At 38.2% G+C, this 15,104-nt stretch overlaps 1 protein-coding gene across 3 annotated transcripts in view; it reads left to right on the forward strand.

Moving 5' to 3' along the window:
* The window catches only part of MCCC1 (methylcrotonyl-CoA carboxylase subunit 1), a 60,239-nt gene that overhangs the window by 42,489 nt on the left and 2,646 nt on the right, over positions 1-15,104 (forward strand). For all 3 annotated transcript variants that reach the window (XM_055568946.1, XM_055568945.1, XM_055568947.1), the window contains 4 exons: positions 1,079-1,165; positions 7,999-8,048; positions 11,014-11,151; positions 14,779-14,886. In XM_055568946.1, the coding sequence (XP_055424921.1) occupies positions 1,079-1,165; positions 7,999-8,048; positions 11,014-11,151; positions 14,779-14,886 (383 nt within the window). The remainder of the gene's footprint in view (positions 1-1,078; positions 1,166-7,998; positions 8,049-11,013; positions 11,152-14,778; positions 14,887-15,104) is intronic.

Consider the following 15,104-nt stretch of genomic DNA (forward strand, 5'->3'; position numbering starts at 1 on the left):
AGAAGGAAATGGCAATCCACTCCAGTACTATTGCCTGGAAAATCCCATGGACAGAGGAGCCTGGTAGGCTACAGTCCATGGGGTTGCAAAGAGTCGGACACGACTGAGCAACTTCACTTTCATTTTGGTGGTTGAGCGGTAAAGAACCTGCCTGCCAATTCAGGAGACGCAGGTTCAATCCTTGGTCCAAGAAGATCCCACATGCTGTGAAACAGCTAAGCCTGTGCACCACAGCTATTAAGCCTGTGCTCTGGAGTCTGGGAGCAGCAGCTACTGAGCCCATGTGTTGCCACTACTGAAGCCCCTGCAGCCTAGAGCCCTGTGCCCCACAACAAGAGAAGCCACTGCGGTGAGAAGCCCGCCCACCGCAACTAGACGAGAACAGCCCACACAGCAATAAAGACCAGCGCAGCCATACATGAATTAATAAGTAACATTTTAAGTTATTTTGAAAGCTTAAAATATATAGCTACATTTGGAGATTTGTGCTCTGTCCTCATTTTGTCCTTTTACATTAAATAAATGCATCTACCTGTACCCCGTCTGGTATTCCTCAGCCTGGACTTAGCTTTTTTGGAATGGAGTGTCCTCTTACTCTCACTTTCCTTTTTAAATTAAAATTTATAAGCAGCCCAGAGAGGAGTTTCAGAATAAATTGCTTCAATTTAGCTACTCCGTAGCTCCTGGAAATTGTCTAACAGAGGGTGAACACACAAGTCTCTAGGGGAAGACCAGTAACAGAGAAGAGCGGAAGAGGCCGGGTGAGAGAAAACTAGTGAGTAGTGAGGATTCGGGCAACCTGGAATGCATTTGCCCTGTCAGAATTGTGACCACTGTGCAGTTTATGCTGCCAGAGGTAGAAAGTTGAGGTTGTAAATATTCTGATTTTTCAAGAAAAACTGGAATTTTTTTCACATAAGATTTCCTGAGATGTGAATAAAAGTGTCTAAATTTAAAGCATTGCATAGAATAAAGAAAACATATTTGAGCTGTCAGTATAGGACCTCTGTTTTATGTTTTCTTTTGTTAGTAGGCTTGATGTTCATAAATTTGTTGTTGAATTTTAAATTTTTTCTAGATCAATACTCTCCTTTTGCATCCAGCAGTGGAAGAAGACTGAATATTTGTTACTCTAGAAACATGACTCTTAGGGATGGTAAAAACAGTAAGTAATGTTTTATTAAAAAAGAAATGTGCTTCATAGAAATACTGGAAAAAAAAGAAGTCAGCCTGGCCATGCTCAATTACATTTTTTAAGATCCCTAGCCTAAATATTAGAAGGAAGCATGCCAAAATAATAGAATTGACTGGCTCTGGGTGGTAGAGTTAATGATATTTATTTTTCTTTTTCACACTTGTTTTATATTTGGTAAATATTTTAAAAATAGGTCATAAAACATACATAGGAAAATGAAATATATACAAAACATTAGTGAGATTAGCATTGGATGCTAGGATTTGAGGCACTTTTTCCCCTCCTCTGCTTTGTACTTTCATGGCTCTGCCATTTTTTTCTGTGAGTCTGTATGACTTCTAAAGAAGAAGATAACCAAACTTCTCCAGGGGAGGAGGATTGCCCACCCCACTGCTCACCAGGCAGCATTAACGAGGGGGAATCACTGTTAGACCCACTTATTGCTGATGAAACTGAGACAGGGGAGGAGCAGTTACTCAAGGCTATTAAGGAGCAGAACCAAGACTGACACCCAGTCTTTCTGGCCTTGCCCCCTGTGCTGTTTCTACCACTTTTCCAGTAGAAAATTGATTTTTGATTGCCAACTAATTGACGGGCCCAGTATGGGGCCTGATTTATTGTAACTGAAGTCTGGAAGAGATGACACTTAAGCCAGAAGATGGCTTGTAAACTTATGGCTGGAACAGTGTTCCAGAGGAACCAGAATCCTATGACAACAACTGGCTCTATCTCTTTTGTTGCCCGACAGTTCACCTGGGAAGTCAGAGGGGTGCAGAGCCAGAGCTGGGAGGGCTGGATAACCTTGAATGTGAGGTTCATTGGACTGTGGGAGCTCCATTGTCAGAATGTGCCTACCAAGTAGAACAGAGATCATCACAGCACCCTCCTCCCTGGACAGAGTAGGATTTTCTTTACCTCAACTCTGGGTAGATACCAGTCACTCATTAATAAGTAGCTCTTTAGGCATTTTTTAGTTCTGAACCTAGATGGTCATTGCCCTATTTGCATTGAGGACATGGAAAGAACATTTGCAAAGATCCCTTATCAAGTAGCCTTCTGTGAGTGGTTAACCTATCCATTTTATGCTGTTGTAGTTATTTCATCCTAAAAAACAGCAAAATCTGGAAGTATCTTGCTCTAGACTCCTCTGTGCTGAACACAGGTATCAGCAGCAAAGTTTCAGTGGCTTCTTCAACCTGAATTAAACAGAAAAATCACATGTGTGATTATAATACATAGGAGCCAATGGTATTACTTGGTGTGAATTTTTACTAAGCAGTATTTTGAATTATGTTGCATTTCAATTTTAAAATAAATATATAATTGAGAAATCAATATAAATGATGTTCACTACATCCTTTTTGTAGTATTTTTCAATGATAATCCAGGTCTGAATATAACAGCTTTCAGAAGTATTATGTTGAGTCTCTCATATATGCTAATCAGTAGTGACCATGGTTGAATAAGAGAGTGCTCCAAACAGGAAGTCTAAGGGCCCAAAATCATTTGTGAATCTAAAGGAGAACCAACTCCTAATGATCTCAGTAAGAACAACCCAGCATTTTATATATTTAAAGCTTGAAAAATAATCTTCCTTTGTTATAGCCATGTTTCACAGAATCCTGCCCTACCCTCAATAACAGTAGCTAAGATTTATTGAGTGTTTGATATATATCAGGCCCTTTGTTGAGCACTTTCCATGGATTATTTCATTTGCATTTTCAGAATAGGCCATTGAGGTCAGTGTTATTATTAGTGTCAACTTTATAAAGTGGGAACCAAAGCTTAGAGAGATTAATAGTTTTCTTGAAGTCATACTAAAAGTAATTGGTAGAGCCAGAATTTGAACCCACTCTCTAGGGTACATGTGCTTATTTAACTCTGCACCATGCTAAATGTATATACCTTATATAAATATATAAGAGGATATTAAACACATATCAAATTTACAAGAGGATATTTAAGGTTCTCTTGTAGGGGTTAAGTATCTAGAGGAGAGAGGAACAAATTCAGTTACTCTATAATGTATAAAATAGTTTTCCCAGCAATGTCTTTACTATGATTCTTTTGGCATTCCTGTCATTAAACACTTTTCGTATCTTATAAATTAAAAGTAAACTGATCTGGTGTAATTGAATATATTTTCTCTTAAGAAAGTGTAAAGATATTGATAAGATATAGGGAGGAAAAGTTTCATTCATTCATACACTCAGTACAAAGTTTTTGAAAACACAAAATATTCTGAGTAATGTGAATAAGTAAAAAAAGATGTTAAGACGTTTACCATTTGGCAAAGGAGAAGTTATATATGTTGACAATATGGATGATGTAGGGCTAATAATTGCAGGCCCAGGAGTCAGATTCTATGGGTTGAATTCTGCTCCCCTCTTGTCTATGACCCTTGGAAAGTCACACTCTCCAAGCATCTAGTGTCCTCAGCTATAAGTGGAGATACTCATGGCAGTTGCTTCCTTGGGTTGTTGTGTATATTAAATGAAACAACACATATAAAGCATTTTAGCTCGTTGAACGACCTAGAGCAAGCAGTCAACAGTAGCTATCATCATCAAAATCATTATTATTAAATTATCTCCTCGTTACTATGGAAAGAGCAAAGTAGACATGTATGTTACATGTTAATTTTTAAAAACTGGTTGCTGAACAATGTGTATAGCAATATGTTATTTTTATAAAAGAAAAATATAAGTTTATGCATTCAAAAAGGTCTAAAAGGATTCACACATTAAAGTGTTTAATAATACATCTGGGCAATAAAGGGGACTTTCACTTTTTATATACCTCAGTATTTAACTTTTGTGAATATTTTTTGCAATTTTTAAAAACAACTGATAAAGAGAAAAATCACTGTCATTTAAAATTGGATGAGGGGAGAATCATAATGGCACTTTATATGCAGAAGTCTAAATGTTCACAGGAGAGAGGATTTGTTCCACCTAAACAGACTCTTCCCAGGGACAGTGAGTGAGTATGATGTGAATGATGGATGGAGTCTCAGGTGGTGTGGCTGGGGACCAGCAAAGTGGGAAGGAGGCGCATTAGCAAAGAGGCACAATTGTGGAGAAGGCCAGGGGCACATGTGGAGAATATGAATTGGCCCATTTTCCCATTTGTTGGTAACACAGGGCTATATAGAAGGATGGTGGGCAACAAGACTGGGATTTTGGTGCCTTCCATACCAAGCCAAGTACTTTGAGTTTTGGGGGGCCATGCTGGGCTGCATCAGCTGGAATGGTTGAGACAGGAAGCAGGAAATTTAGAGAGGCCCTCTTAAGTCAGCCAGGCCAGAAGCCATGGGCCTGAACCAGAGTAGAGTGATGGGAATGGACAGGAAGAAATGTAGAGCACAGGTCTTCAGGGGCAAGAACTTGGCAGCTTTGTGGTGACTATTGGAGGTGAAAAGCAAAGGATGGAGGATAAGGCAAGAATGACAAGTTATAAACCTGGATGATGAGAAAAACAGTGTCAGTCATGGAGTTGACAGGTCAGGAGGGAAGGCAGATGGAAGGGGAGATGATTTGTTGGCCCTATTGGGTTTATTTTAAGATGCCAGTGGAGGATCCTGCTGGGAATGACTAACCAGAGTTCTGGAGCAGGAAGGTCAGGCTGGAAACAGACTTGAGCTGGGAGCCTCAGAGTGCTGGTTAATGTGTCAGGTGTAGGTGAAATGACTTTGGTCTGCCTGCTCTACCCCACAAAATTTCCATCTCCTAGGGTAGTCTTTAGGGTGCAGTCCATGGGGTCGCTAGGAGTTGGACATGACTAAGCGACTTCACTTTCACTTTTCACTGTCATGCATTGGAGAAGGAAATGGCAACCCACTCCAGTGTTCTTGCCTGAAGAATCCCAGGGACGGGGGAACCTGGTGGGCTGCCGTCTATGGGGTCGCACAGAGTCGGACACGACTGAAGCGACTTAGCAGCAACAGCAGCAGCAGCAGCGTAGTCTTTAACCTATTCTCTAGTCACATAATGATATAAGTGTATTTTGCATTATATTTGTATAGTCTGATACAGTTTATAAAGTGCTTTCACATTCATTTAATCATTTACATTTTCATACCCAGTTAATGGGTCAGAATGGATCAGAAAAGCAGGATTTTATTTTATTTTTTATTTTTTTTAATTTATTTATTTTAATTGGAGGCTAACTACTTTATAGTATTATAGTGATTTTTGCCATACATTGACATGAATCAGCCATGGGTGTACATGTGTTCCCCATCCTGAACCCCCCTCCCACCTCCGTCCCCATCCCATCCCTCAGGGTCATCCCAGTGCACCAGCCCTGAGCACCCTGTCTCATGCATTGAACCTGGACTGGCGATCTGTTTCACAATATGATAATATACATGTTTCAATGCTATTCTCTCAGATCATCCCACTGTCGCCTTCTCCCACAGAGTCCAAAAGACTGTTCAATACATCTGTGTCTCTTTTGCTGTCTTGCATATAGGGTTATCTTTACCATCTCTCTAAATTCCATATATATACGTTAGTATACTGTATTGGTGTTTTTCTTTCTGGCTTACTTCACTCTCTATAATAGGCTCCAGTTTCATCCACCTCATTAGAACTGATTCAAATGTGTTCTTTTTAATGGCTGAGTAATATTCCATTCTGTATAGGTACCACAGATTTCTTATCCTTTTGTCTGCTGATGGACATGTAGGTTGCTTCCATGTCTTGGCTATTATAAACAGTGCTGCGATGAACATTGGGGTACATGTGTCTCTTTCAGTTCTTGTTTCCTTGGTGTGTATGCCCAGCAGTGGGATTGCTGGATCATATGGCAGTTCTATTTCCAGTTTTTTAAGGAATTTCCACACTGTTCTCCATAGTGGCTGTACTAGTTTGCATTCCCACCAACAGTGTGAGAGGGTTCCCTTTTCTCCACACCCTCTCCAGCATTTATTGTTTGTAGACTTTTGGATCATAGCCATTCCGACTGGCGTGAGATGGTACCTCATTGTGGTTTTGATTTGCATTTCTCTGATAATGAGTGATGTTGAGCATCTTTTCATGTGTTTGTTAGCCATCTGTATATCTTCTTTGGAGAAATGTCTATTTAGTTCTTTGGCCCATTTTTTGATTGAGTCATTTATTTTTCTGGAATTGAGCTTCCGGAGTTACTTGTATATTTTTGAGATTAATTCTTTGTCAGTTGCTTTGTTTGCTATTATTTTCTCCCATTCTGAAGGCTGTCTTTTCACTTTGCTTATGGTTTCCTTTGTTGTGCAAAAGCTTTTAAGTTTAATTAGGTCTCGTTTATTTTTGCTTTTATTTCTCTTACTCTGAGAGGTGGGTTATAGAGGATCCTGCTGTGATTTATGTCAGAGTGTGTTTTGCCTATGTTTTCCTCTAGGAGTTTTATAATTTCTGGTCTTACGTTTAGATCTTTAATCCATTTTGAGTTTATTTTTGTGTATGGTGTTAGAAAGTGTTCTAGTTTCTTTTTTTTTACAAGTGGCTGACCAGTTTTCCCAGCACCACTTGTTAAAGAGATTGTCTTTTCTCCATTGTATGTTCTTGCCTCCTTTATCAAAGGTAAGGTGTCCATAGGTGCATGGATTTATCTCTGGGCTTTCTATTTTGTTCTATTGATCTATATTTCTGTCTTTGTACCAGTACCATACTGTCTTGATGACTGTAGCTTTGTAGTAGAGCCTGAAGTCAGGTAGGTTGATTCCTCCAGTTCCATTCTTCTTTCTCAAGATTGCTTTGGCAATTTGAGGTTTTTTGTATTTCCATACAAATTGTGAAATTATTTGTTCTAGTTCTGTGAAAAATACCGTTGGTAGCTTGAGAGGGATTGCATTGAATCTATAGATTGCTTTAGGTAGTATACTCATTTTCCAATCCATGAACATGGTTTATTTCTCCATCTATTTGTGTCCTCTTTGATTTCTTTCATCAGTGTTTTATAGTTTTCTCTATATAGGTCTTTTGTTTCTTTAGCTGAATATATTCCTAAGTATTTTATTCTTTTCATTGCAATGGTGAATGGAATTGTTTCCTTAATTTCTCCTTCTGTTTTCTCAGTGTTAGTGTATAGGAATGCAAGAGATTTCTCTGTGTTAATTTTATATCCTGCAACTTTACTATATTCACTGATTAGCTCTAGTAATTTTCTGGTAGAGTCTTTAGGGTTTTCTATGTAGAGGATCATGTCATCTGCAAACAGTGAGAGTTTTACTTCTTCTTTTCCAATCTGGATTCCTTTTATTTCTTTTTCTGCTCTGATTGCTGTGGCCAAAACTTCCAAAACTATGTTGAATAGTTAGTGGTGAGAGTGGACACCCTTGCCTTGTTCCTGACTTTAGGGGAAATGTTTTCAATTTTTCACCATTGAGGATAATGTTTGCTGTGGGTTTATCATATATAGCTTTTAAGAAAAGCAGGATTTTAAATGTCTTAGGATCACAGAGATGATCGTACCATGGATGGCAGATTTGGGCCTTAAGCCAGAACTTCTCTTTCCCAATTAATTACGTTTTCTACTATGACATTACAGCCTTTCTTGTTGAGGGGGAAATATCCGAAATATCCTATAACTGTAAAAGAGTTAGAACTTCAGTTTTAAACAAGAAAAGTCTGAAATTCACCTTTATTGAAACCTGTCTGATTTTTTAATTTTTTAAAATTTTATTGTCAGGGAGTTAAAAGATGTTGATATCCCTAAAAACTAGTTTTCCTTAGGTTGAAAGTGAGGTTTTCAGAACCTCAGTTACTGAATAAATGTATGTCTTCTAACTGTTCTTCAATTTCCCCACTTTTTCCATAAAGATGTAGCCATAGCTGTAACATATAACCGTGATGGATCATATAGCATGCAGGTAAGCCTCCTTGGTTTTGTTCTACAGCTCAGAGCTGAAGCTGATTTCTCTCATACTGAGTAGAGCATGTTTACACTCTCTACTTTCTTTGAAGCCATTGATTATCATGACTATAGTTGGGAGAATGTCATGAGCTTTTATTTCAGACCAATTTGGAAAAATTACTCCCTATATAGTTTCTGATTATTTACTCAGTTTGGCTGTAATTTCCTTAAGAATAAAAACTTGGTTAAAAAATAATGATAATAATATTTGATATAAGACATCTAAAAAGCCCCTAAATTATGTGAATGTATTTATATCTAAAGCAGCAGTTCTCAAATGTTTGGTTTCAAGACCTCTGTACACTCTTAAAAGTTATTGAGATTCCCCAAAGAGTTTTTGTTTGTATTAGTTACATCTATTAATATTTACCATTTAGAAAATTACACCAAGAAAAAAATGTGTTATTGTTTTAATGTATGTTTTTAAAATGTACATAATATGTACATTTTACAATTAAAAATTGTCATTTTAACCATTTTTAAGCATTCAATTTAATGGCATTAAATACATTCACATTGTTGTGCAACCATCACCACCATCCATCTGCAGAACTGTTCTCCTCCTGCAGAACTGAAGTTCTGTCCCAATCAAACAGTGAGAGTCCACTCCCCCTCCTCCACCCACCCTTCCTGGGCCCTGGCAATCACCATTCTACTTTGTCTCTGCAAATTGAACTGCTCTAGGTACCTCATATAAGTGGAATCATTCAGCATTTACTCCTTTTGTAACTAGCTAATTTCACTTAGCATGTCTTTGAGGCCCTTCCATTGTTGTAGTATCCATCCAAATTCCCTTCCTTTTTAAGGCTGAATAATATTCCATTGTATGTATGTAATACACTTTATTTATCCAATCTAAATACATAGATGAGTAGTGGACACTTGGGTTGCCTCCAGCTTTTGCCTATTATAAATAATGCTTCTGTGAACATCTGTATACAAGTATCTCTTCGAGACCCTGTATTCAATTCTTTTAGGCATGTACCCAAAGAAGTAGAATTCCTGTATCATACGGTAATTCTCTTTTTAATTTTGGGGGGAACTACCATACTCTTCCATAGTGTCCATACCATTCTACATTCCCATCGGCAGTGCACAAAAAAATCCAATTTCTCCACATCCTTCCTTGCCAACACTTATATTCTAGCTACTTTGTTTTGTTGTTGTTGTTGTTTTTATTAAAAACAAAAAACCCCTAAGGTATGGAAGTAGTATCTTACTATGGTTTTGATTTGTATTTCCATAATGACTAATGATATTAAGCATCTTTTCATTGCTAGTTGCCTACTTATCTTCTTTAGAGAAATATCTATTCAAGTCATTTGCCTTTCTAAAAAAATCTGGCTGGGTTTTTGTTGTTGAGCTGCAGGATAAACTGAGAAAAGATTATCACCAAGCACACATTCCATTAGCCATCAGAGTAATATCATTATCATGTGTCCTAGAATCTCTAGAAAATTCCACTATATACTTGTAAGAGAATGAGAGTAGAAAAAAGACAATATTATGTTATTAAGAAATTGTTTGACTTTGTGGAACTCCTTAAGGGGCTTGGGGGACCCCAAGGGATCCACAGGTCATACTTTGAGGCTCTTTAGTCAAAATTTTTGTGATAGACCTCAGTTTTAAAAAATCCATTACATTGGCAAAATAAAATGCCAAAGGATTAAAAAACAATGTGAGAACTCAACCAAATTCCTATAGTGAGTATAAAATTCAGAAAATAGAATAAATCATTTTTCCTATGAGCTAAGAGATTTCAAATCCAGCAAAATGAATTTATCAATGATGCTCTTTAGATTCCCCAACACTTTGAGACACATTGATTTCCTTTCTCTGTGATTCAGACAAATGATGGGAAATCAACTTAAGTATATGAGTTGCAATTGATATTGGTACCTCTGGTTTAGGGACCCCTTCTTATCCCTTGGTAAATGGTAAAGTAAATTGCAGATTTGTTCTGATCTGCTCATGGAACTACCTTCACAAATTTAGAATGAGCTTCTATACGTCTTTAAACAAAACTGTTCCCAATCTAACCTTTATATCCTGAGAATTCCACAGACGTTCAAATGGCTGTCTTAGTAGGTTACAAAGCAGAGTGAAATGTCATATTTAACTTAGGATAGATGAGAACCATGTATAAATACTGCAGTGTGACCTATTTCACTTTAACCTATATAATATATTTGAAAAGAATAGCCACAGGACTCTGACTCTAACAGGGGAATTGAAAAATAAAGAAGATTTAAATGAATTTTATGTGTATAGGGGACATTTTTCTTGTGTATATAAATGAGAAAACATCCTTTAGAACAGCGTGATTTCATGTCCTTTTGTCAGCTACTTTGAAAAGATTAAGTGTGAAATCTGTTCTTTGGTCCTCTGTCTCTCAGAGTAAGAAAACTGTGCTCAATCTCCAGCTAACTTATCTTCTTAAATCATAACTGAAAACCCATAAATTCAATCTCCATGTTGGTGAGATAAAAGAAATCAATCTAATTGTGAGATTCTGGTGTTATTCATCACTAACTTTTGCACAGTAAAACTCAATTTGACTTTGGATACTGAGAAATGAGTATTAACATATAATATACTCAACTGAATTTTAATAATTTTTCTTACTTTGATTTGTATTTCTATCTCACTTTCTTATTATTATTCTTAAAGGAACCTTTATCCGTAGCATTATGGTGCTACTGTAGATATGTTACATAACTATTTTTTTTTCTTTTAATTATCTTACTGCTGTTTCTTTCTAGACTATTTTGTTTATGAATCTTAGGAAATTTCCTGCATGATTTAAAAAAATGTTTTTACCTGTTTCCTTTTGAAACTATTAACAGTAAAGAATTGATTTTGATTTTAATTCTGTAAGGTTGTTCATTTACTTTAAGGATCTTAATTTTTTGTTTTTTCAGATTGAAGATAAAACTTTCCATGTCCTTGGTGATCTTTGCAGTGAGGGAGACTGCACTTATCTGAAATCTTCTGTTAATGGAGTTGCTAGTAAAATTAAGCTAATTATCCTGGAAAACACTATTTACCTATTTTCCATGGTAATGTCTTTTTAGTGTTTTATAATAACACTATTGGAGTTTGGGAGAAAATTGCTTGACCAGAAGTATTCCACTGAGAAATTAGAAAGATCCTGTTTTGGAACTTCCCTGGCAGTCCAGTGGTTAAGACTCTGTGCTTCCAATGCAGGGGGCATGGTTTTAATCTCTAGTCAGAGATCCTGTATGCCACACAGTGCCCTCAGGGGGATGAGGTTGAGCAGCACATCCTGTTTCCTTCTCTCACTGCTGTGACTTTGTGTCTATCCCCCTTTCAGTCTGAATCTTTGTCACGTTTCTACCTCTCTATTTCTCCATTCACCACATCTGTTCTCACAGATTCTCACTGACAGACACATATCCATTTCTTCCTTTAATTCTCAAATACTCTAAACACTTCCCCCAACCACTGTCCTCCTGGCACTGGGAATTGTGGAGACTTGGGAGGAGGTGACCATTGTGGGAGGAGTCTGTGGACCAGATATTCCTTACAGGGGAGGTGCGTGTGGGTTAGTGGTGGTCTTTTGGCAGTTGAAGGATGGTTGAGGTAGGCTTGGCATGGATATGATCAGGAGCTTGTTAGGAGACCTTAGCGTTCTGTGTGGGCGAAGAAAGGAAGTGGATTATCAAATTTCCTGTGACCTCTTTAGAGCCTTCTCACACTTGAGAACCATCTTCCAGACCAGAGTACTTTGTGATGAGATGCCTTCAGTATTCCAGTAATTAAACTGTATATTTGGAGTCAAGGATGAGCTCCTTTTGCCAGGCATTGCTTCCATAGTCTATGTGCTATAACAGTATTATGGCAGAGGCAGTAGAATGGATTGATGAAGAGCATGAGTTCTGGTTCGTGACATTGTACAGGAGGCAGTGATCAAGAACATCCCCAAGAAAAAGAAATGCAAAAAGGCAAAATGGTTGTCTGAGGAGGACTTACAAATAGCTATGAAAAGAAGAGAAGCAAAAAGCAAAGGAGAAAAGGAATGATATACCCATTTGAATGCAGAGTTCCAAAGAATAGCAAGGAGAGATAAGAAAGCCTTCATCAGTGATCAATGCAAAGAAATAGAGGAAAACAATAGAATGGGAAAGACTAGAGATCGCTTCAAGAACATTAGAGATACCAAGGGAACATTTCATGCAAAGATGGGCACAGTAAAGGACAGAAATGGTCTGGGCCTCACAGAAGCAGAAGATATTAAGAGGAGGTGGCAAGAATACACAGAAGAACTATACAAAAAAGATGTTCACAACCCAGATAATCATGATGGTGTGATCACTCACCTAGAGCCAGACATCCAGGAATGCGAAGTCAAGTGGGCCTTAGGAAGCATCACTACGAACAAAGCTAGTGGAGGTGATGGAATTCCAGTTGAGCTGTTTCAAATCCTAAAAGATGATGCTGTGAAAGTGCCACACTCAATATGTCAGCAAATTTGGAAAACTCAGCAGTGGCCACAGGACTTGAAAAGGTCAGTTTTCATTCCAATCCCAAACAGAGGTAATGCCAAAAAATGCTCAAACTACCACACAATTGCACTCATCTCACATGCTAGCAAAGTGATGCTCAAAATTCTCCAAGCCAGGCTTCAACAGTACGTGATCTGTGAACTTCCAGATGTTCAATCTGGATTTGGAAAAGGCAGAGGAACCAGAGATCAAATTGCCAACATCCGCTGGATCATCAAAAAAGCAAGAGAGTTCAAAAAAAACATCTACTTCTGCTTTATTGACTATGCCAAAGCCTTTGACTGTGTGTATCACAACAAACTGTGGAAATTTTTAAAGAGATGGGAATACCAGATCACCTGACCTGCCTCCTGAGAAATCTGTATACAAGTCAGGAAGCAACAGTTAGAACTGGACATGGAACAACAGACTGGTTCCAAATAGGAAAAGGAGTACATCAAGGCTGTATATTGTCACCCTGCTTATTTAACTTATATGCAGAGTACATCATGAGAAATGCCAGGCTGGATGAAGCACAAGCTGGAATCAAGATTGCCAAGAGAAATATCAATAACCTCAGATAGGCAAATGACACCACCCTTGTGGCAGAAAGCAAAGAAGAACTAAAGAGCCTCTTGATGAAAGTGAAAGAGGAGAGTGAAAAAGTTGGCTTAAAGCTCAACATTCAGGAAACTAAGATCATGGCATCTGGTCCCATCACTTCAAGGCAAATAGATGGGAAAACAGTGGACAGACTTTATTTTTTGAGCTCCAAAATCACTGCAGATGGTGACTGTAGCCATGAAATTAAAAGATGCTTGCTCCTTGGAAGAAAAGTTAAGACCAACCTAGACAGTATATAAAAAGCAGAGACATTACTTTGCCAACAAATACGCATCTAGTCAAAGGTATGGTTTTTCCAGTAGTCTTGTATGGATGTGAGAGTTGGGACTGTAAAGAAAGCTGAGTGCTGAAGAATTGATGCTTTTGAACTGTGGTGTTGGAGAAGACTCTTGAGAGTCCCCTGGGCTGCAAGGAGATCCAACCAGTCCATCCTAAAGGAAATCAGTCCTGAATATTCACTGGAAGGACTGATGCCGAAGCTGAAGCTGCAATACTTTGGCCACCTGATGCGAAGAGGTGACTCATTTGAATAAGAGCCTGATGCTGGGAAAGATTAAAGGCAGGAGAAGAAGGGGACAACAGAGAATGAGATGGTTGGATGGAATCACTGACTCAATGGACATCAGTTTGAGTAAACTCCTGAAGTTGGTGATGGACAGGGAGGCCTGGCATGCTGCAGTCCATGGGGTTGCAAAGAGTCGGACACGACTGAGTGACTGAACTGAACTGAACTGATGAGTTCTGATGCGTGAAGCTGTTTGCTTTCAAATCCTGGCCCTACCGGCATCTGCTTGACCTTGAGCAAATTAAACTCTCTAGGTTTTAGTTCTCCTATTTATAAACAGGAATAAGTAACAATACCCACCTCATAACGTTATTGAGACCATCAAGGACATTTTATATATTTCTTAAGAAGAGTTCCTGGCTTAGACTAAGGAACTGAGAGTGGAGATGCTACTAAAACTGGCTTGTAGACAGAGGCTGTCTTTTACCAACAGTTATGTACTTAATTCTTTTAATCCCCTCTGTGGTATGTATGCCATTACTTCTTTATAGTGGAAATCAAGACTGAAAGGGGTTTAGTAATTTGCTCAAATGCTCAGTTGGTCAAGAATCCACCTGCAATGCAGGAGATCCTGGTTCAATTCCTGGGTCAGGAAGATCTGCTGGAGAAGGGATAGGCTACCTGCTCCAGTATTCTTGGGCTTCCCTTGTGGCTCAGCTGGTAAAGAATCCGCCTGCAATGTGGGAGACCTAGGTTTGATCCCTCGCTTGGGAAGATCCCCTGGAGAAGGGAAAGGGTACCCACTCCAGTTTCTGGCCTGGAGAATTCCATGGAGGGTTGCAAAGAGTTGGACATGACTGAGTGACTTTCACAAAGCTAGTTAGAATCCTGGTATTAAATAAGACTCATATTTAACAAATAGCTTGAAAATAATCATCACCTCAGGCCTATTCGTAAAACTACAGTGATAATATCTTAATTTCATTTCTAATTTATGTTATAAATATACATCCTATATATATATATCCTGTAAATATCATTTCTACTTATAGGATGGAAGTATTCAGATTGGCATTCCGGTTCCCCGATACTTGTCTTCAGCAAGCTCAGGAGAAACCCAAGGGGGTGCTGTAGCTCCTATGACTGGAACTATTGAAAAGGTATTGACGTGAATGTATGTAGAATGATGTCCAGTAAGTCCCAATAAATGTCTTTGTTGAACTTTGTTTCATATATCCTTCTCCCCCTCTCTAAATCTTGTTCATTGGAAAGCATCCATTTCAAGAAAACAGGAAGATCTATCAAAGAGTCAAGTTCTATAGTACAGTTTTCAGTGAATCATAAATTTACCTAATTTATGATAAGGACTTTGCTTTGA

Source organism: Bubalus kerabau, chromosome 2, assembly GCF_029407905.1.
Source record: "Bubalus kerabau isolate K-KA32 ecotype Philippines breed swamp buffalo chromosome 2, PCC_UOA_SB_1v2, whole genome shotgun sequence".
NCBI classification, from domain to species: Eukaryota; Metazoa; Chordata; class Mammalia; order Artiodactyla; family Bovidae; genus Bubalus; species Bubalus kerabau.